The following is a 24,295-nucleotide window of genomic DNA, read 5'->3' as shown; positions in this document are numbered from 1 at the left end:
AAAATGACTCTACTACCCAAGGCAATCTATAGATTCATTGTAGTCCCTATCAAATTACTAATGGCATTTTTCATAGAACTAGAACAAAATTTCTTTAAATGTGTATGGATACATGAAAGACCCCGAATAGCCAAATCGATCATGAGAAAAGAAAAACAGAGGTGGAGGAATAAGGCTCCCTGACTTCAGACTATACTACAAACCTTCAGTAATCAAGACAGTATGGTATTGGCACAAAAACAGAGACATAGATCAATGGAACAGGAGAGAAAGGCCAGAAATAAACCCACAGACCTATGGTCAATTAATCTATGACAAAGGAGGCAAGCCTATACAATGGAGAAAAGACAGTCTCTTCAAGAAGTAGTGCTGGGAAAACTAGACAGCTACATGTAAAACAATGAAAGTAGAAGATTATGTAACATCATACACAAAAATAAACTCAAAATGGATCAAAGACCTACATGTAAGAGCAAACACTATAAAATTCTTAGAGGAAAACATAAGTAGAACATTCTCTGATGTAAATCGCAGCAATATATTTTTTCATCCATCTCCTAGAATAATGGAAATACAAACAAAAATAAACAAATGGAACCTAATTAAACTCCAAAGGTTTTGCACAGCAAAGGAAACCATAAACAAAATGGGAAGACAACCTTCAGAGTGGGAGGAAATATTTGCAAATGAAGCAATTGACAAGGGATTAATCTCCAAAATATACACACAGCTCATGCAGCTCCAGATCAGAAAAACAAACAACCCAGTCAAAAAATGCATAAGATCTAAACAGACATTTCTCCAAAGAGACATCCAGATGGCCAAGAAGCCCATGAAAAGTTCCTCCACATCACTAATTATTAGAGAAATGCAAATTAAATGCATAATGAAATATCACCTCACACCTATCAATATGGCCATCATCAAAAAGTCTACAAATGATAAATGCTGGAGAGGGTGTGGAGAAAAGGGGACTCTCCTGCACTGTTGGTAGGAATGTAAGTTGATACAGCCACTGTGAAGAACAATATGGAGGTTCCTTAAAAAACTAAAAATAGAGCTACCATATGATCCAGCAATCCCACTCCTGGGCATATACCTGGAGAAAACCGTGGTTTGAATAGATACGTGTACCCCAATGTTCATTGCAGCACTGTTTATAAGAGCCAAGACATGTAAGCAACCTAAATGCCCACTGACAGATGAATGGATAGAGAAGATGTGGTACATATACACAGCGGCATACTGCTCAACCAATAAAAAATGAAATAATGCCATTTGCAGCAACATGGATGGATCTGGAGGTTATGATACTAAGTGAAGTAAGTCAGACAGAGGAAAACAAATATCATATTGCTTATATGTGTAATCTAAAAAAATGATGCAAATGAACTTATTAATAAAACAAAAACAGACTCATAGTCTTAGAGAATAAACTTATGGTTACCAAAGCGGAAAGGTGATGGGGAGAGATAAACTGGGAGTTTGGGATTAGCAGATACACACTACTATATTTAAAATAGATAACCAGCAAGGATCTACTATATAGCACAGAGAACTCTGCTCAATATTCTGTAGCAACCTAAATCGGAAAAGAATTTTTAAAAAAATAGATACATGTATATATATAACTGACTCACTTTGTCATACACCTGAAACTAACACAACATTGTTAATCAGCTATACTCCAATATAAAATAAAAATTAAAACTAAAATAAAATAAATCTTCTTGACTTAACATCTTTTAAAGTGTGCATATTCTCTACTTCTGGCAGTAAGCAATGGCCTCTTTCATATCTAGACTATCTAGAAGTGTTATCAGTAAGAGAAACGCTACAGAGATCATCCCTGTTCAAATAAACCAGAAAAAAATCTGAAAAATCTAGCCTTAATTGAATATGCAGTTACATGATGTTGGATTTTCTAATATTATTTAGAAATTATTCTGGATTTGTGTTTAAGCCTGAGTACTTTTTCTTATCTCAGTGTATTGAGTTTATCAAGCTTTTATTCCCATCAAAGTAGTTGTATTTCATTTTAATCCATAATACAAAGTACACATTTCAAAGTCCAGCCCAACCTACTATAAATTGATTGGGAGAGTCAAAGAGAGATGTTTGGATTGTGAGTTTCATGCACTTGGTTTAAGCCCAGTTTTAGTTTGAGCAAGAATTAACTATGAGGACTGTGACAGTTTTCTGTGTCCTTTTCATGTTGCATCTATGTCTCTTGGACTCTGGAAGAACTGGGAAAGTTCTTGTATGGCCTATGGATTTTAGTCATTGGATTAATTTAAAAGTTATTCTGGAAGAACTTCACCTTCGTGGGCATGAGATAACTATTCTGGTACATTCAGCGAATCTTCTGCTGGATCATACCAAGACGCCTTTTAATGTGGAGATCCTCCAACTTTCGATAACTAAAGAAAATTTTATGGAAGAGCTCAATACCGTACTCTATGTAGCTTCTTTTAAACTGCCAAAACTCTCATGGTGGGACATGCAAATAGAACTGGCAAAAATTACCAAAGAATTTTTATCAACAGCCAAAAAAGTGTGTGACAGTGCTATCACAAATAAGGGATTACTCAGCAGGCTACAGGCAGCTAAGTTTGATATCTGTATTGCTGACCCTTTAAGTTTTTGTGGGGAGTTGGTGGCCGAAATCCTGAATATTCCATTCATATACACTTTTCGGTTTTCCTTTGGGAATGTCCTTGAAAGATTGTGTGCTGGGCTCCCTATGCCTTCTTCATATGTTCCTGGCAGCACATCAAGACTGACGGATAACATGACTTTTCTACAGAGGCTGAAGAACTGGTTGTTGTATGCAGTGAGTGACATGATATATTTATATTATGTATTTCCGGAATGGGATGAGTATTACAGCAACGTTTTAGGTAAGAGAAATGTGTATATAATAAGTATTCTTATATCCTTCAAAAAACTGTAAATATTTATCTGACTGTATGAAAACTTACAAAAGGAATTTTTAAGTGAAGATCCAAGCTCCTGCGGCTACACTGCTTTCAATTTAAAAGAAAATATTAATGCTCTTTTTTTTTTTGATTTTTATTTCATGAGTGAGTACTGATAATATATGAGAGAAGGAATATTCTCTATATTTATGCATAAATCCTTCTTGATGCTACTAATTTTTTTTGAGTGTCTTGAAAACCCAAATCTGACAGTATGCTTAAGTTCCATAACCTTGGCCTACTTCCCTACTGTTTACTTCTCCTCTTATACGGCCTGTTTTCTTTCTGACTAACTTGCTGTTTCTCAGGCTTTATATTTGTATACTACAAAGGCTTGGTTGATTGGTGGCCAGGTTTGGCATGTGGTGAGCATGAAACTAGAAAATAAATAATGTAGCTTGGTTTCATCTGCTCTTGTCTTCCAAAAGGGGAAAAGGGAAGATTTTTTTCTAAAGGACCATATTTCTAGATTTTTAACATCACCTCATTGTTTTGTTCTTGTTATTCTATTTTAAATTGCATCAGAGGTCAACTAGTGAGCTTTGACCCTGAGCACAAAGTTTTTCTCTGTTTTAGCAAGTCCACTTACCCCCTCTTCTTTCCTCTTGCATAATGTATTTTTTATTAAAAATTTTTTCATATGATTGTATTAAGGAAATTTCACATGAGGTCAATTAGAGAAAGCAGTACCCTTCTTACATTATTAAGTTAGATTTTTATTAAGATACTCTTAACCTGTAACATTGAATTAGTTTCAGATAGTGACAAAAAATTAATCAATGGTCAACCTAAGAAAGAAATGGAAAATAATATTTGAGCCAACCTGAGGATTCATAACCCTGGAGAGAGTCTGTTGGGAAGATCTGAGGAATGTTCTGCCCATTAGAAGTCAAAGCACAGTCATATAAGTTTTTGAGGGAAAGGGTTATACATCAAAGAGTTATATATCAAAGCAATATATTGCCAGTTTACGTAGTCCTAAAAGGTGAGCAGTGGGTCACTGTGACCCCTTATGGGATTAAGGAAGGAGTGTTATCTCTCAAGGAATTACCTTGCTGGTGCCAAGAGGAAATTACTTTTTTTTTCTTTCAAATATGCTTTTCTATGTCTCTAAGGGGAATCTAGTTAATGTATAATGCAGAAGCACATTGCACAGTAAAGCACATTGCCCTTTTGAACTGGGCAGTGCCTCAAATGGAAGAGAATATTTTTATGTAAAAATTGCCTTGTCCTGCCTTTAAATCATTTTGTTTCACCAGAAGTGTGCAATAAAATGATTAGATATTTGTGCATATTGTAAAATAATCACCACCATAACTCTAGATTATATCCATTACTACACATAGTTATAAAAGGTTTTTATTTGAGAACTCAAGATCTACCCTCTTAGCACCTTTCAAATATACAATACAGTATTGTTAACTATAGGCTCCATGCTGTAAATTACATCCCCTGGATTACTTATTTTAGAAGGGGAAGTTTGTACCATTTGACCACCTTCATTTACCTATTGTGCCCACTCCCCAACCCCCGTATCTGGCAACCACCAATCTTCTCTGTTTCTATGAGTTCATTTAAGTTTTTGTTTTGTTTTCTTTTTAGATTCCACATAAAAGTGATACATTTCTCTGTCTTACTTCACTTAAGATAACATCCTCAAGGTCCATCTATGTTGAGGCCAATGGCAACTTTTCCTTCTTTCTCATGACAATAATATTCCATTGTATATATAACAATCTTTTCTTTATCCATTCACTTATCCATAAACACTTAGGTTGTTTCCATGCTTTTGGCTGTTGTAAATAATGCTGCAGTAAGCATAGGAGGGCAGTGATTTGTTTTCCTTTAGATATATAGCCAGAAGTAGAATTACTGGATCTTATGGTACTTTTTTTTTTAAATTTTGAGCAACGTCCATACGATTTTCCATAATGGCTACACCAATCTACATTCCCACCAACAATGTACAAGCCCTCTCTTTTTGCTACATCCTTACCAGCATTTGTTGTCTCTTACTCTTTTGATGACAGCCATCATAACAGGTGTGAAATGATAATTCAGGCTTTGCTTTGAATTTCCTTGATGATTAGTAATGTTGAGCACCATTTCATATTCGTATTGACCATTTGAATATTTTCTTTGGAAAAAATGTTTGTTAAGGTCCTTAGCTAATTTTTTATTGAATTATTTGTTTTTGTGCTATTGCATTGTGTGAGTTCCTTCTATATTTTAGGTTGTAATACTTACTCAGACATATGGTTTGCAAATATTTTCTCTCATTTCATAGGTTGCCTTCTTATTTTGTTGATCGTTTATTTTTCTGTGCAGTGTGCAGAAGGTATTAGTTGGAAGTAGTCCCACTTGTTTATTTTTAATTTTGTTACATATGTTTTAGGTGTCACATTTTAAATTCATTGCAAAGACCCACATCAAGAGTCATTTCCCCTTTGTTTTCTTTCAGGAATGTTATGGTTTTAGGTCTTATATTTAAGTCTTTAATCCATCTCAATACAATATTTGAAGTGGAGTAAAATCAAGGTCTAGTTTTTTCTTTTGCATGTGAATATCCATTTTTTCAGCAAGGATTATTTAAAACACTGTTTTGCTCCATTGAGTATTTTTGGCTCCTTGAGAAATATTAGTTGACTATACAGGCATGGGTTTATTTTGGGGCTCTTGATTCTGTTCCATTGGACCACATGCCTGTATTTATGCCTGTACCATATGTGTTGATTACTATAGCTTTTATAATATTGCTTAAAATCAGAAAAGTGTGATGCCTCCAGGTTTCTTTTTCTTTCTCAGGATGGATTTGATTATTTCAGAACTTTTTCACTTTATATGAATTTTAAAATTATTTTCCTTCTTACAAATTTTTAACAGATATATCTCTAATACCCTACTATTATTAAAAATTGTTTTTATTCCTAAAAATTTTTTAAAGTTATTTATAGTTGTGATATCTTGTTTTATATAGCCACTTTTGTTTTCCTTTTTTTTTTTTTTTTTGAGTATCTGTTCAAAATTTCCTCTGAGAAATTATTCAACAACTCACAAACAACATGAGTGCTTGAAATGATCTACGCTGCCCAGGAATATGGAATATGTTCAAAAGGCATATCACCTAATCAAGGTTGACATGTTGCACTGAGATTTTTCTGGACATTTTGTGACAGAAACAGGTGCCTGTATCTCTAGACATGATCCTAAAAAAAAGTGGGTAGAAATTGCTGTACCCATCGAGCATCCATGTTCAGAGTCCAAGCTACAAAAGGCAAAACTGAGAAGAGATAACTTAAAATCTCATCCTAGTGACATTTTCTGAGTCATGGATCAGGCATTGATTGATCTACAGCTGCATTGAAGTTGTTTGTTTACTTCTGGTTCCAGCAGCTTGACACTCAGTTTAGAAACATCTTTTCGAGTGAAGCATTAGTGATAGGATGTTACTCTGTCCCTGATTCTTTCCTAGTTCTTAGCAACTTAGGATATTCTTTGGGGGAATATATCAATAATCTGAGAAAGAAGAATAAAAGTTTGGCAAATAGAAGAAACACATTTTGTCTACTCTCATAAATGTTAAAATGCTATAAGATATAGATGTGATTTGGCTATTTAGAATTTAGGATCTTCATTATATAATGCATTCCAAGTATGTTTTCCAAATTTAAGAAATATGACTCATAACTTATGAAATTATTAATTGAAATGTCATAGATATATTCAAATAATTGATGAGGAAACTAGTAAGAATTCATTTCAAAAAGTTATTTGAGGAACTATTTATAAACCTTTTGGGGAATAAAGGAATGTTAGGAAAATAGTACTAGATTAGACATAAAAAAGCTCAAAATCCTTTAGGGCAGGGCTTCCCTGGTAGCACAGTGGTTAAGAATCTGCCTGACAATGCAGGGGCCACGAATTCAAGCCCTGGGCCAGGAAGATCCCACATGCCGCAGAGCAACTAAGCCCGTGTGCCACAATTATTGAGCCTGTGCTCTAGAGCCTGTGAGCCACAACTAATGAGCGCATGTGATGCAACTATGGAAGCCTGTGTGCTTAAAGCCTGTGCTCCACAACAAGAGAAGCCACCACACTGAGAAGCCCACACACCACAATGAACTCACCACAACTAGAAAAAGCCCATGTGCAGTGATGAGGTCTCAACACAGCCAATAAATAAAAACAAAATAAATAAATTTTTAAAAAATCCTATAGGGCAATAAAATCATACTTTGGGGGATGATCTTTTCTACCGGACAGAAGTATGCCAGTTAACACTTAACTTCAATGTATTTTATAAATTTATTTACTTACATATTTTTATTTATTGGCTGTGTTGAGTCTTCATTGCTGCATGCAGGCTTTCTCTATTTGCAGTGAGTGGGGGCTACTGTTCGTTGTGGTGTGCAGGCTCCTCATTGCCGTGGCTTCACTTGTTGCGGAGCACGGGCTCTAGGTGTGTGGGCTTCAGCAGTTGCGCCCACGGGCTCAGTAGTTGTGGCTCACGGGCTGTAGAGTGCAGGCTCATTAGCTGTGGCGCACCGGCTTAGTTGCTACATGGCATGTGGGATCTTCCTGGCGCAGTCCCTGATTTGGCAGGCAGATTGTTAACCACTGAGCCACCTGGGAAGGCTCAGCTTCAATGTATTTTAACTCAAAAGTCCATAGTAAATCAAAAATATGTGACAAAGTAAAACACATACACTTTGCCCTAAAGATGAAAAACATCCTTCAATCATTCATTCTTCAACAAATGCCCCAGCATAATATAAAAGTGATATGTGCTTTTGGAAATGTGGGAAATGTCTTTCCAAGTTTGGGACATTTTCTCAAAATCTCTTTATCCATATCAATTCTTTTTTTTACTTCTTACACTATATCATCTTCAGTTCAATAAGGTGCATTAAGCACACTAGATTACTAAATTAGGAGTGGAGATTTAACAGGTAAAAGTTATTTTCTTGATATGAAAGAGAGAGAACCAACCATAGGACCCCACGATTCTACTCCTGTGTCTGTAACCAAGAAAAATGAACACATATGTCCACACAAAACATATATATGAATGCTCAGAGCAGCATTATTCATAGTAGCTTAACATGAAAACAACTCAAATTCATCAACTGATGAATGGATAAACAAAATGAAGCATAACCATACAAAATATTATTCAGCAACAAAATGTAATGAAGTACTGATACACATGACCATAGGGATGAACCTTGAAAACATTATGCTAAGTGAAAGAAGTCAGCATAAAAGATCACATAGTGTATGATTTCATTTATATTAAGGGAAATAAGATTAGTCTGGAATAGACAAAGAAAAGTAGATTAGTGGTTGTCAGGGGCTGTGAAGAGGGAGAAATGGAGAATGGCTGCCTATGGATACAGAATTTCTTTTGGGGTAATGGCATTTTCTAAAATTTAATAGTGGAGATGGTTTCACACCTTTTTGAATATACTAAAAACTAATCACTTGTGTATTTAAAAGGAAGGATTGTATGGTATATATGAATTATATCTCAATTAAACTACCATAAAAAGAATGAGGGAGTGAAGCATCATAGAAAAAAATAATAATAATATTATACCCATGGCTGACACCAATAAGTCTCCAAAATGGGATATGTGCTGAGTATGGATTTTGTCATGACCAGAATCAAACCCGTAATTTACTGAGATTTGCTTGTGATCGCTTATGCAGATAGGTTTTCCTAGCAGTTCAAAATGCATTGTATTTTCTAATCAAAACTTTAGCACACTTAGAACATCAAGGAGAATATTCAAAAAGCCCTGTGGTGAGAAACCAGACAGCTATGAATTCCTCATAGCAGTGATATGGAGTACATATTTCAAAAGGACACCAAAACTCTGGGTAAGGTTCCCTATATCACAGTAATCGACTAGAATTCAGAAATGAAGCTCTGGTTCCAAACTAAGGAAGATGATTCAATTCAGAGTCACTAATCTGAGTTCTCATTCTGTAAATGTTCACTTGGTTTCCACTTCAGTTCAAAGAAACTTTTTGTAGTGTTTGTCAACTGAATATGTCAAAACAGCAAATATTTCACCACCAGATTATCATGCAGTGCAAGATCCTTTACCAAAGAGGATAAAATCTTATAAAACAGGAACTTTCATTTTCTATAGCAAAGGATATAATCACTTAAAATTTTATTAAAAGTATTCAGTTTGTAATTAGTTGTGACAGCACACTTGAAAACACTAGAAAAAAAAAAAAGATGGATAAAGCACAAGTTGTTTTTTAAAGTAACCAGAGGCTTTTGGAGCAATGAGGGTGAGATAAATTGGAATTCCAGAAGCAGAGGTGACTCTACCATAGCAGGCCGAGGATCACTGGCTGAGTTTCTTGTACTTGCTAGAAACATATGCTGATTCTGAACAAGGTGTAGGGCTCAGGCTTAGCTCAGGCTTAGCTCAAGCTGAAACATTCCATTGGCAGAGAGAAAGCAGCAGGCTTTTGACTTTGCTCCATACTTAAATCTGTGTTTAATTATTCATAATCTGACTATTGTGTACTCTTGGGAGGAAAAGGCCAATTGATTTAACCTAGGTTACATAGGCCTAGTATTGGTCTTTAATGATTTTTCCTAGAAAAATAGGAGGAGAAATGTCTTGCATTTAACCTATCATCAGTTTGTTTTCCCTCTGTTATCCTTCATTTTTATTCAGGAAAACCTACCACACTATGTGAGATGTTGGGGAAAGCTGAAATGTGGTTGTTGCGAACTAACTGGGATTTTGAATTTCCTCAACCTTATTTACCTAATTTTGAATTTGTTGGAGGACTGCACTGTAAGCCTGCAAAGCCCCTACCTCAGGTAATTAAATGTGCTTATTATTTTCCTATTTGAGTATTTATCTCTTAGAATGATTTCTAGTATATCATTGATAGTATTTGATCTGCAAACTGAGAACACAGACACCGAAATTAATGGTCATTATTTCCTTAAACTATTACACTGCAATAAGTAGGTCAGTAGCCTATATTTTGTACTATGTATTGTTATCTGACAGAAGTAGCCCCCATATATTTCCTTTTCCTTTTCACAGTTCATTCATTATTGATGAAGATGTATTTTTATACAAATTTTAAAATATTTCCCAGTATCTCAAGTATACTATGCTATAATTGAACATAAATGTAAAGATAGCCTTACATATTAAGTTAAAGCATCTATACACACAGTGTAATGGTTAATTTTACCTTTCAAGTTGCCTGGGCCAGGTACCCAGCTATTAGTAGACAAACATTATTGTATTAAAGAAACATTATTCTGGAAGTTTCGGAGAGGGTATTTTTGGATGTCATTAACTTTTAAATATGTGGACCTTGAATAAACTAATTGCTCTCCATTATGTGGGGGAGCCTCATCCACTTAGTTGAAGACCTGAATAGAACAAAAGACTGAAGTCTAGCAGTAGACAGCCTTCAGATCTGAACTACAGCAGTGGCTCTTCTCTGAGTCTCCAGCCTGCAGGCTTGTTCTGCAGATTAAACTTGCCAGCCTCCATAATCATGTGACTCAATCCTTTAATATAAATCGTTTCCTTGTCTTTCCATTTCAAGCCTCACACCTTCTTTTCTTGTGTTATTTGACTTAGTTTTGTTCGTAGTTCGACCTAGGATGAAAAGATTTATTTTTATTTCAGTCGCATTAAATATGCTGTTTTTATTTTGAATCCAAAGATATTATATTCCTATCATCCTCAGAGCATGCTTTATAGGTTTTTCTGCATTACCTATCTGGTCAGGTGTTATATGGCTGCCTCAGTCCTAATTGTGTTTGTGGAAGCTTATGTAAAGAACCAATATAACCAAAATAAAAGAGACTTGAAATGTAGAAAAGAGAAAAAAGTAAATATACCAAGATTATGTCATTGTATTGACCATGATTCAGCAGAAAAATGAAAGATAATCTTATTAGCATCCAAGGCTAAACATAAAGTGAAGCACCAGAACTATTTAACTTTAAGCTAGAAATTTGGCTCTGTCAGCTACGGCTGTGTAGACTTGGACAAATTTCTTAACCTTACTGAGATAGCTTTCTCATCTGTAAATGTATGCATACGTCTTAAGATTACTGTATATCTAAGTCAAATGATACATGTAAAGAGCTCAGCAAGTGGCAGAAGATAATGTGTAGTCAATAATTTGTGAACACAAACAACATGCACACAGACACACACATACATCAAATAAGGTACCCCAGATGAACCTTTAGTATAAATAATTTTTAATTTGCCTAATAACCCATGATTTCAGGTCATATTTGATACTCTGAAATGATTAACCTATGAAAGTACAGAATTGTTCTAATAATTCAGACACACTGAGAAAAGTGTGCGACTCATTCGTGCAACTGTAAACTTTCATATTTCAAAGACTGTTTTCTTTACAGGAGTTTGAAGAGTTTGTTCAAAGCTCTGGAGAAGATGGAGTTGTGGTGTTTACTCTGGGGTCAATGATCAAAAACCTCACAGAAGAAAAGTCTAATGTGATTGCATCAGCCCTGGCCCAGATTCCACAGAAGGTCAGATAATTGTATTTTTTGAGGGGCAGTTATTTTAACATCCGTGAAGATCTCCTTAAAAGTGTACTTTTAAAATGTAGGAAAAGCTATTGTTATTGTTAGTATCAACTTAACTGAACTCTGAAGAAAAAGTATAAATGTTAAAAAGAGATATTTGATTGCTACGTTGCTTTAAACCTGGCATTACTAGCATGAAAATATATTGCAGTGTTTTCCTTAAATAATGAGGTAAAACTTAATCATCCGTTACTGTTAAACAGTCAGTCAGATTTGTGTCTAGGTTTTAAGGCATCCACGTAACCTAACCTTGTTTTGTTTTTTTGGTTTTTGTTTTTCTAATCTGAAGCATATAAACAATACACTTAACGTGACAGAGAATAAAAGAGAATCAAAATAATAGCCTTGATTCACAGGATGACTTGGGACTATATTTTGTTTCAATTTATGATTTTGAATGTAGCCCTAGCTGAACATGGAACTGAGAACGTAGATTCTGAAAATAATCCTAAATAGTGATTCTTCTGTTTAAATAGTTAAAACGTTAATAATATGGTAAAATATGCAGTATACTCTACGATGTTACAGCAAACTATGTGTTTATTGATACCATTCTAGGTTATAACTGAGTGATGTTGTCCTTAAACTACCAGAGACACTTTTTTTTCTACCTTTAATTAAAATAGACCATTACAGTAATTTAAGTTCCAATTGATTATGACAATTCTTATATTTATACGGAAATTACTTTCAAAAATTATTTTGTGGAGGTCATACCCATTTAAACATTTAATCTAAAAAGCATCTTCATAAAAACATTGAATATTCAATTGCATTAATATACAGTGCTTAAGTGTTGCATCAAGGAAGGGTTAGAAGAACCAAGAACTGTCTCTCCAAAATTATGTTGGGTAAAAGTGGCAAGAGAGGACATCTTTGTCTTGTTCCCGACCTTAGAGGAAATGCTTTCCATTTTTCACTGTTGAGAATGATGTTTGCTATTGGTTTGTCATATATGGCCTTTATAATGTTAAGGTAGGTTCCCTCTATGCCCACTTTCTGGAGAGTTTTTGTCATAAAAGGGTGTTGAATTTTGTCAAAAGCCTTTTCTGCATCTATTGAGATAAGCATATGGTTTTATTGTTCAGTTTGCTAATGTGGTGTATCACATTGATTGATTTGGGTATATTGAAGAATCCTTGCATCCCTGGGATAAATCCCACTTGAACATGGTGTATGATCCTTTTAATGTGTTGTTGGATTCTATTTGCTACTATTTTGTTGAGAATTTTTGCGTCTATGTTCCTTAGTGATATTGCTCTGTAATTTTCTGTTTCTGTGATATCTTTGTCTGGTTTTAGTATCAGGGTGAGGCTGGCCTCATAGAATGAGCTTGGGAGAATTCCTTCCTCTGCAAGTTTTTGGAAGAGTTTAAGAAGGATGGGTGTCAGCTCTTCTCTAAATGTTAGAATTCACCTTTGAAGCCATCGTGTCCTACACTTTTGTTTGTCGGACATTTTTGAATCACAGCTTTAATTTCAGTACTTGTAATTGGTCTGTTCATATTTTCTATTTCTTCCTGGTTCAGTCCTGGGAGAGTCTACATTTCTAAGAATTTGTCCATTTCTTCTAGGTTGTCCATTTTATTGGTGTATAGCTGCTAGTAGTACTCTCGTATGATCCTTTGTAATTTTATAGTGTCCATTGTAACTTCTTTCTTATTTCTAATTTTATTCATTTGGAACTTCTCCCCTTTTTTCTTGATGAGTCTGGCTAAAGATTTGTCAATTTTATCCTCTCAAGGAACCAGCTTTTAGTTTCACTGATCTTTGCTATTTTTTTCTTTGTTTCTATTTCATTTATTTCTGCTCTGATCTTTATGATTTCTTTCTCTCTATTAACTTTGGGTTTGCTGCTGTTGTTGTTGTTCTTTCCTTGGTTCTTTTCGATGTAAGGCTAGACTTGTTGGGGGGATTTTTCTTGTTTTGTGAGGTAGGATTGTATTGCTATAAACATCCCTCTTAGAACTGCTTTTGCTGCATCCCATAGGTTTTGGATCATCACGTTTTCATTGTCATTTGTTTCTAGGTATTTTTTGATTTCCTCTTTGGTTTCTTGAGTGATCCATTGGTTGTTTAGTAACATGATGTTTAGCCTCCATGTGTTTGTGTTTTTTCCAGCTTTTTTTCTGCAATTGATTTCTAATATTATAGCATTGTGCCTGGAAAAGATGCTTGATATGATTTTAATTTTGTTAAATTTACCAAGGCTTGATTTGTGACCCAAGATGTAATCTATCCTGCAGAATGTTCCATGTGCACTAGAGGAGAAAGTGTATTCTGCTGCTTTCAGACAGAATGGCCTGTAAATATTAATTATGTCTATCTGATCTAATGTGTCATTTAAGACTTGTATTTCCTTACTGATTTTCTGTTTGGATGATCTGTCCATTGGCCTAGGTGTGGTGTTAAAGTCCCCCACTATTATTGTGTTGTTGCTTTCCGCTTTTATGGCTGTTCTCCTACTATGGGTGCATATATTTATAATTGTTATATCTTCCTTTGGGATTGATCCCTTGGTCATTGTGTAGTGTCCTTCCTTGTCTCTTGTAACAGTCTTCATTTTAAAGTCTATTTTGTCTGATATGAGTATTACTACTCCAGCTTTCTTTTAATCTCCATCTGCATGGAATATCCTTTTCCATCCCCTCACTTTCCGTCTGTATGTGTCTATAGGTCTGAAGTGGGCCTCTTGTAGACAGCATATATAAGGGCCTTGCTTTCTTTATCAATTAAGCCAGTCTGTGTATTTGGTTAGAGCATTTAACCGTTTACATTTAAGCTAATTATCGATATGTATGTTCTTATTGCCATTTTTGTAATTGTTTTGAATTTGTTTTTATAGTTTTTTTTCTTCCCTCCTTCTTTTGTTCTTTTCTCTTGTGGTTGCATGACCATCTTTAGGGTTGTGTTTGGAATACTTTTTCTTTCTTTTGTGTATCTATTGTAGTTTATGGCTTGCATTTCCCATGAAGTTTTGATATAACAGTCTATATATATATAAAAGTTTGCTTTAAGTTGCTGGTCTTTTAATTTCCAATGCCTTATCTTACATTTGTAATCTCCTCTTCTTATGATTGCTGGTTTTGATATCATATTTGTGTGTGGATGCTATCCTACCTTTACTATATGTTTGTCTTTACCAGTCAGCTTTACCATTTGTGATTTTCTTATTTCCAGTTGCGGCCTCAATGTTTATCCACTGCCCACAGAAATTCCTTTAGGAAGTCCTAATTATGACAATCAGAGAGAAAAAAAAAATAAAAGGAATCCAAATTGGAAAGGAAGAAGTAAAACTATCACTGTTTGCAGGTGACATGATACTGTAAATAGAAAATCCTAAATATGCTACTAGAAAACTACTAGAGCTCACCAATGAATTTGGTAAAGTTGCAGTATACAAAGTTAATACACAGAAATCTCTTGCATTCCTATACACTAACAACAAAAGATCAGAAAGAGACATTAAGAAAACATAACCATTTACCATCACATCAAAAAGAATAAAATACCTACGATTGAATTGAATCTATAGATGGCTTTGGGTAGTATAGTCATTTTCACAATATTGATTCTTCCAATCCAAGAATGTAGTAATCTCTCCATCTGTTTTTGTCATTTTGATTTCTTTCATCAGTATCTTATAGTTTTCTGGGTATAAGTCTTTTGCCTCCTTAGGCAGGTTTATTCCTAGGCATTTTATTCTTTTTGTTGCAATGGTAAAAGAGAGTATTTCCTTAATTTCTCTTTCTGCTATTTTGCTGTTAGTGTATAGGAATACAAGAGACTTTTGTGCAATAATTTTGTATCCTGAGACATTACTAAATTCGTTGATTAGTGCTAGTAGATTTCTGGTAGCAACTTTAGGGTTTCCTATGTATAATATCATGTCATCTGCAAAGAGTGACAATTTTACTTCTTTTCCAATTTGGATTCCTTTCATTTCATTTTCTTCTCTGATTGCTGTGGCTAAAACTTCCAAAACTATATTAAAAAATAATGGTGAGACTGGGCACCCTTGTCTTATTCCTGTCCTTAGAGGGAATGCTTTTGTTTTTCCTCATTGAGAATGATGTTGGCTCTTGGTTTGTCATACATGGCTTTTATTATGTTGACGTACTTTCCTTCTATGTGCTAGCCAGGACATGGAAGCAACCTAAATGCCCATCAACTGATGAATGCATAAAGATGATGTGGCACATATATACAATGGAATATTACTCAGCCATAAAAAGGAATGAAATTGAGTTATCTGTAGTGAGGTGGATGGACCGAGAGACTGTCATACAGAACAAAGTAAGCCAGAAAGAGAAAAACAAATACTGTATGGAAACTCATATGTATATAATCTAAAAACAATGGTACTGATGAGCCCAGTGACAGGGCAGGAATAAAGATACAGATGTAGCGAATGGACTTGAGGACACAGGGAGGGGGGCAAAAGGGAAGCTAGGATGAAGTGAGAGTAGCATTGCCATATATACACTACCAAATGTAAAATAGATAGCTAGTGGGAAGCTCAACATCACTAATTATTAGAGAAATACAAGTCAAAAGTATCATGTGGTATCACCTCACACCAGTAGGCATGGCCATCACCAAAAAGTCTTCAAACGATAAATGCTGGAGAGGGTGAAGAGAAAAGGGAAGCCTCCTACACTGTTGGTGTGAATGTAAATTGGTACAGCCACTATGCAGAATAGTATGGAGGTTCCATAAAAAACTAAAAATGGAGCTACCATATGATCCAACAATCCTGCTGTTGGGCATATATCTGGAAAAAACCATAATTCAAAAACATACATGCACCCCATTGTACACAGCAGCACTATTTACAATAGCCAGGACATAGAAGCAACATAAATGTCCATCAACAGAAGAATAGATAAAGAAAATGTGGTACAAATATGCAATAGAATACTATTCAGCCACAAAAAAAGAATGAAATAATGCCATTTGCAGCAATGTGGATGGACCTAGAGTTTGTCATACTCAGTGAAGTAAGTCAGACAGAAAAAAACAAATGGCATATCATACCAATTATATGTAGAATCTAAGAAAAGGCTACAAATGAACTTACCTACAAAATAGACATAGAGTTTCAGATGGAGAAAACAAACTAATGGTTACCTGGGGGTGGGGGGAATGGGGAGGGTAATTTGGGAGATTGGGATTAACACATAAATACTACTATATGTAAAATCGATAGCTAGTAAGAACCTACTGTATAGCACAGGGAACTCTACTCAAAACTCTGTAATGAGCTATATGGGAAAAGAATGTAATAAATGGTGGATGTATGTATATGCCTAATTGAATCATTTTGCTGTACACCTGAAACTAACATGACATTATAAATCAAATATACTCCAATAAAAATTAAAAAAAGAAAAAGAAACTGTCTCACCACCTACGCAAAATTGTACTAGCAGAAACTTTCTGAAGTAACCATATTGGAACTCTGAATTCTATCTGAGCAGTTGCAACAAGCAGGGGAAAGCCAGACTGGTAAATTGTGGTTAATTTTGGTCAATTTCAGCCTTTAACATAGCAGCAGATTCAGAACCTCCATTACCCAACCTGGTGGCAGTCAACATGCCTATGTTCCTGGTATAATTTACTGACATCATGATGAGCAGCAAAGACATTCTTCTCCACATACTGGGGTTCTTCATTCTATTGCCGATTACTGCCCTTGGTCACTGACTTGTAGGCACAGAAGCTGGCCACAGCTGTTTCAAACCTTGTTATCAGAAGCTTCCAGAGGTTGTAAAGGACAGCACTATTTTTTTCTTTTTTTCATTTTCTTTTTTTCTTCATTGGAGAAACAGACATTAAAGAATTAGGCCATTAAAAACAACAACATAGCAACTCACATACAGTGGAAATTAGAGAGCTGTGCTCATGACCAGGGAAAGACACAGGCTCAGAAAAGAACTGAACAGATCTAACATTAAAGACCTAAGTCTTTAACTGCAGCCTGATTCCTGGCAAAAATAAATTCTTCAATAAATAAAAGAAAAAAAATCAAACCCCAAGGAAAAGGGGAATCTGATTGCTGGAATTAGTACATTATAAAAATCAAATGTATACTTCTCAACAAATATAAAAGGGCAAAAACACTAGTTAAAATACAGTCCAATCAAAGGAACAAAATTAACTGAGAAAAACCATTCCTGAGGAAGATTGGATGTTGGAATTATTGGAAAAAGCCTTTAAAACCACTGTCTTAAAGATGCACAAAGAACTAAAGGAAGGCAATAATAAAGAGAAGATAATGTTATAGAAACAAAGTGATATTGATAAAGGGAAATATTGATAAAGGGAAAAATTATTTTAAAAGAAGCAAAAAAAAAATTCTGGAGCTAAAACATTACAATAACTAAAATGAAAAATTTCCAAATCAGACAACAGCGGGCAGAATTATCAGCACACCTGAAGAAAGGATCATTGAAATTACCAAATTAGAGGAATAGAAAGAAAACAAATGAAGAAAAATGAACAAACCCTAAGGCACTTGTGGGACACCACCTTGCAAATGAGCATAGAGACTGTGGGAGTTCCAGAAAAAGAGAAACAGACAGAAAAGATATTTAAAGAAATAATGGCTTAAAATAATCCAAATTTAATGAAAAATATGAATCTACAAATCCAAGAAACTTATTGACGTTCAAGTAGGATAAAATCAAAGCGACCTATACAAGGACCTATTAAAATCAAGCTGTTGAAAGCCAAAGACAATGAGGAAATCTTGAGAGGAGCAAGAGAGAAGGAATTCATCATATAAAAGGTAACTTCACTAAGATGATAAGCCAATTTCTCATCAGAAATCTTGAAGGCCAGAAGGCAATGGACTGATAAATTCCAAGTGCTGAAAGAAAAAAATGTTACCCGAGCATTTTTTCAGGCAAAATTTCCTTCAAAGATGAGGTAGAAATTATGACATTACCAGATAAACAAAAGCTGGGGAACATCATTACCAGTAGACTTTGCCTGTAAAAAATGCAAAAGGGAGTCTTTCTGGCTGAAATAAAAAGCTGCTAGACAGTAACACAAACCACATGAAGAAATAAATATCTTCAGTAAAGGTGAAAAACAAAGGTAATTTAAAAAGCTAGCATCATTCTAATTTTGGTTGTAACTCCAATTTATTTTAATTTCCTCCATAATGTGAAAGAAAATACATACAAACACTTATTAATCTATGTAGCTAGGAACACAGTGATTAATATGTAATTTATGACATCAATTAGAAAGAATTGGATGGAGATATAAAGGAGCAGAGTTTTTGTATGCTTTGAAGGTACCAAGAAATAGGTCAAAGAATAAATCCCAAGAAAATTTAAAAATACTTTTTAAATTAATGAAAACACAAGAGACTGAAACAAGAGAGGCAGAGGAAGCAAGGATCAGAGGGAAATTTATAGCTAAATTTGCCTATTGGAAAAGAAGGAAGATATAAAATCAATAACCACACATTATACCTTAAAGAACTATAGAAAGAAGGCAAAGAGCACTCAAAGCTGGCAAAAGGAAAGAAATAACGAAGATTAGAGCAAAGATAAACAAAACAAAGTTTTTGAAAAGAGAGCGAGAATCAATAAAACCAAAAGCTGGTTCTTTGAAAAGATCACCAAAATTATCAAAGCATTAGCTAATGTGGCAAAGAGTCGATGCAAATAATTAAAACCAGAAATGAACCTAGGGGGATTACTAATGGCTTTACAGATATGAAAGGGATTATAGGAAAATATGATGGAGGTGCAGCCAAGATGGCAGAGAAGGAAGACGCTGAGCTCACTTCTTCCCTCTGGCATACCTAAATAGCAGCATTTCATAGAGCAACTATTAATGAGAAAAACCAGAAGACTAGAAGAAAAGACCTTGATATCCACGTGCAAAAGAATAAAATTGGACCTTCACCTTATAACGTATACAAAATCAACTCAAAATCTATCAGAGACTTAAAGTTTGAAGTAAAACTAGAACACTTTTACAAGAAAATCCTAAACGAAAACTATCACATTGGATTTTCCTATGATTTCATAGGTAAGACACCAAAAGCAAAAGCAGAAAGAAAAAATATATAAATTGGACTTCTTCAAATGAAGAACTTTGCGCATCAAAAGATACTATCAAGAGAGTGAAATAAAGTGTACAGATTTTGAGAAAATCTTTTCAAATCATGTATCTGATAAGGAATTACTGTGCACAATACATAAAGAAATGCTACAACTCAACAACAACATCAAAAACCCAATTGAAAAATGGGAACATACTTGAATAGACTTCTCCAAAGAAGATATATGAATGGTCAAAAAGCATAGAAAAAGAAGCTCAATATCATTAATCATTAAGGAACTGCACATTAAAAGCGCAAAGAGATATCACTCCACTCATTAGGATAGCTACTATCAGAACAGAAAAAGAAGGAAAATAAGTGTTAGTGAGAATGTAGAAAAATGGGACTTGGTGTACTGCTGCTAGGAGTGTAAAATAATGCATCTACTGTGGAAAACTTTTCTGTGGTTACTCAGAAAGTTAAACGTAGAGCTATCATGTGACCCAGACATTCTAATCTGGGCTATATATCGAAAGGAATTGAAATCAGGGATTAAAACATATATTTGTACAACAATGGTCATAGCAACAAAATTCATGATAGCAAAATGAATGGATAAAGAAATTTTTTATTTTTTATATTTTATTTTGGGGGGTTTCATATTGTTATTTTTATTTTTTTTAATTTTTATTGTTGGAGTGTAGTTGCTTTATAATATCATGTTAGTTTTTGCTGTATAGCAAAGTGAATCAGCTATACGAATACACATATCCCCTCTTTTTGGATTTCCTTCCCATTTAGGTTAGTGCAGAGCATACAGTAGAGCTCCCTGTGCTATACAGTAGGTCCTCATTAGTTTTCTATTTTAGACATAGTATCAATAGTGTATATATGTCAATCTCCATCTCTCAGTTCATCCCACCCCCTCTTCCCCCTTGGTTTCCATACATTTGTTGTCTACACCTGTGTCTCTATTTCTGCTTTACAATTGTTTATATATATATAAAATATATATATGAAATATTCAACCTTAAAAAGAAAGGAAATTCTGATATGTTACAACATGCAAGAAGCTTGAAGACATACTGCTAAGTAAAATACTGCTAGGTCAGAAGAAGACAAATACTGCGTGATTTGTATGTATACAAATACTGTGTGATTCTGCTTATACTTGTTTCCTAGAATAGTCAAATTTATGGAGACAGAAAGTAAAAGAGAGGTTATCAGGGCCTAAGGAATGAGAGCAATAGGGAGGTATTTAATGATACAGAGTTGACGTTAGAGATGATGAAAGCATTTGGAATATAGATAGTGTTGATGGTTACACAATGTTGTGGATATTTTTTATGTCACCAAACTCTATAGTTACAATACTTGAAAATGATAAATATCATTATGAACGTTTTAACTATAATAAAAAAGGCAATGCTCGAGTCTTTGTTACTGCCGAGTATATAAGAAAGATCAAAGCACTAACACTTTCTTACTGAGGTAAATGACATGCCTCCCCTTTGCCTCTGAAAACTTTGTTTCAAAAATCCCCTTTACCAGAATGGCCTGGTAACACTAATATACAATTGTTTCAGATACAGATTAGAATTAACCCAATGATGATAGCCTATCGACTAGGATTATCGCAAGCCTTTGTAAACATGGTTGTAGCGTCAGTGATTTAAAAACATTGATTACTTAATCACTTAGGGCTTCAGTTTGCTTCTGTATTACCTGGAGGCATTGAATCGGATTAATTATAGGTTAACTGCCTGCTTTTGACCGGATATGATTCCAAAAGTGTTCTAGTAAAGACATTTATCTTAACAGGTTCTGTGGAGGTACACAGGAAAGAAACCAGAAACATTAGGAGCCAACACCCGACTATATGAATGGATTCCACAGAATGATATTCTTGGTAAGACCAAAGAGAAGCAAAAGTAAACAGAACTGAATGAGGGATAATCTGAGTGACTACTTAGTAACAAATAAATCCAACAAATTTGTATTTTAAATAATCAAAACTATGCTTTAATGTTTTCTTCACATTTCTTCTGGAGCTTCTTAAACAAAAAACTATTCATGACACTTGTTAAAGACTAAGGCACACTTTCTTCAACACCATCATAGTAAGTATAGTTGACTTGGTTATAAAAATTCCTTGGTTATAAGGAAAAGTGGGAAATTAATCCCAAAAGAGCAGAGTGAAAAGCCACTGGGTGGAAAATTACAAAGAGGAAACATCAGGGGCGAAGGAGCAGTCTGGCAAATCCAACATAATTAGATTCTTACTGAAGGCACACTAGGGTCATCAGATATCACTTGGGGGATGGTGAAAGATGAAGTGACAGCTATAAAAAGTGATCCGATATCAAGGCTGCGAGAATCTAGTTAAACTGATTTAATAGAATGCTTGCTAAAATTGGGCAATGCAGAGATAAAGCTGCCCCCAAATCAAGTTCTATTTGAGAAGAGAGTTCAGAGGAGCCTGACTAGACTTTGGTCAAGGATAGAATCTTTGTCAAGCTCTAACATAACTGTGGAATTTATAATTCTCCTATTTTTGATAGTCTCTCCCTCCTCAAAATCAGAGTCAAGGAATATACCTTTAGATCAGGCTCTCATTAACTTTTGATTAGAATATTGTAGAACTCTCCTGACTTTCTACATCCATTTTCTCCCACCTCTCTTCTCATTTCCCCACTATAATAATTTGAAAAAAAATCAGGCAAACCATTTCACCATCCTTAATATTATGAATGTCTCCATATTACTCTAAAGTCAAGTGCAAATTCCTTTTTTCTTAAATGGAGTACTTCACGAACTTGCCTTAGCCCATCTGTCTAGCCTGTTATGCCAACTTTCCCATATTGAAACCTTGCACATCTCACTTTCCCTTCGCCATGTACAAAAACATTTGGTTTCCTCAATTCCTCCATTCCTTTTTAGTAATGTATTCTCACCCTCAATAACTTCTCAAGTGACACGTACTCCTCATCATGTGTTCTGCAGGAAGCTTCTCAGTTGTTTGTGGAATGACTTAACTGCTAGAATCACTAATTGCTGCTCAGCCTGGAATAATTAATTGCTGCTTTCTTTGGAGCCTATTCGAATTTATATATGGCCTCATGGCACAGAACTATAAAGAAGATGCTGTCTAATTGAATTAATGATTTATAGAGGTGTCATGATTTTGTGTTTCTGAAACTCTTACAACTTAGAATAATGATATATTCTTTTTATTTTTAGGCCATCCCAAAACCAGAGCTTTTATCACTCACTGTGGAACTAATGGGATCTATGAAGCTATTTACCACGGGGTCCCTATGGTGGGAGTTCCCATGTTTGGTGATCAGCATGATAACGTTGCTCGTGTAAAAGCCAAAGGGGCAGCTGTTGAAGTAGACTTGCAGACAATGACAAGTTCCGATCTGCTGAATGCTTTGAAGGCAGTCATCAACAACTCTTCGTGAGTACAGAATTTATTCTTTTGTAAGAAGCATCTTGTTTTTTAAAAGGAATAATCAGTTTCATAAATTTTAAGTTGATTACTGTTACATAATCACCGGCACATGGCTAATATCAAATAAGATTGTTTTCTACTTCCTAAATTTTATGAAGTTATTTTGTCACCTACCATTACTGGGCAATAGATTACAACCTCAAAGAAATGTCTCATTTAAAGAAAATAAGCTATTATTTACATGATACAAATCATTTTATTAATAATAGCTTTTTTTATTTTTTGGGGGTACACCAGGTTCAATTATGTTTTTATACACATATCCCCGTATTCCGTCCCTTTCTTGACTCCCCTCCCCGAGTCCCCCCCACCATCCCCACCTAAGTCCTCTAAGGCATCTTCCATCCTCGAGTTGGACTCCCTTTGTTATACAACAACTTCCCACTGACTATTTTACAGTTGGTAGTATATATATGTCTGTGCTACTCTCTCGCTTCCTCTCAGTTTCCCCTTCACCCTCCACCCTCTCCCATACCTCGAGTTCTCCAGACCATTCTCTGTATCTGCATCCTTGTTCTTGTCACTGAGTTCATCAGTACCATTTTTAGATTCCGTATATGTGAGTTAGCATACAATATTTGTCCTTCTCTTTCTGAGTTACTTCACTCTGTATGACAGATTGTAGTTCTATCCACCTCATTACATACAGCTCCATCTCATCCCTTTTTATACCTGAGTAATATTCCATTGTATATATATGCCACATCTTCTTTATCCATTCATTTGTTGATGGGCATTTAGGTTGCTTCCATGTCCTGGCTATTGTAAAGAGTGCTGCAATAAACATTATGGTACATGTTTCTTTTGGGATTATGGTTTTCTTTGGGTATATGCCCAGTAGTGGGATTACTGGATCATATGGTAGTTCTTTTTTTTATTTTTTTATTTTTTTATTTTTTTTTATTTTTTGTAGGGTACACCAGGTTCAATCATCTGTTTTTATACACATATCCCCATATTTCCTCCCGTCCTTGACTCCCCGCCCTCGAGTCCCCCCCACCCTCCCTGCCCCAGTCCTCTAAGGCATCTTCCATCCTCGAGTTGGACTCCCTTTGTTATACAACAACTTCCCACTGACTATTTTACAGTTGGTAGTATATATATGTCTGTGCTACTCTCTCGCTT

At 34.9% G+C, this 24,295-nt stretch overlaps 1 protein-coding gene across 1 annotated transcript in view; it reads left to right on the top strand.

Annotated features, from left to right (window-relative positions):
- The first annotated feature begins 2,135 nt into the window (after positions 1-2,135).
- The window catches only part of LOC130848587 (UDP-glucuronosyltransferase 2C1-like), a 31,306-nt gene continuing 9,146 nt past the window's right edge, over positions 2,136-24,295 (top strand). Inside the window, exons 1-5 of the mRNA XM_057727035.1 lie at positions 2,136-2,900; positions 9,677-9,825; positions 11,407-11,538; positions 21,478-21,565; positions 22,897-23,116. Coding sequence (XP_057583018.1) covers positions 2,180-2,900; positions 9,677-9,825; positions 11,407-11,538; positions 21,478-21,565; positions 22,897-23,116 — 1,310 coding nt within the window. The 5' untranslated portion in view covers positions 2,136-2,179. The remainder of the gene's footprint in view (positions 2,901-9,676; positions 9,826-11,406; positions 11,539-21,477; positions 21,566-22,896; positions 23,117-24,295) is intronic.

The sequence above is a fragment of the Hippopotamus amphibius genome, chromosome 3, assembly GCF_030028045.1.
Source record: "Hippopotamus amphibius kiboko isolate mHipAmp2 chromosome 3, mHipAmp2.hap2, whole genome shotgun sequence".
Classification (NCBI taxonomy): Eukaryota; Metazoa; Chordata; class Mammalia; order Artiodactyla; family Hippopotamidae; genus Hippopotamus; species Hippopotamus amphibius.
This window is presented reverse-complemented; position numbering and strand designations above follow the sequence as displayed.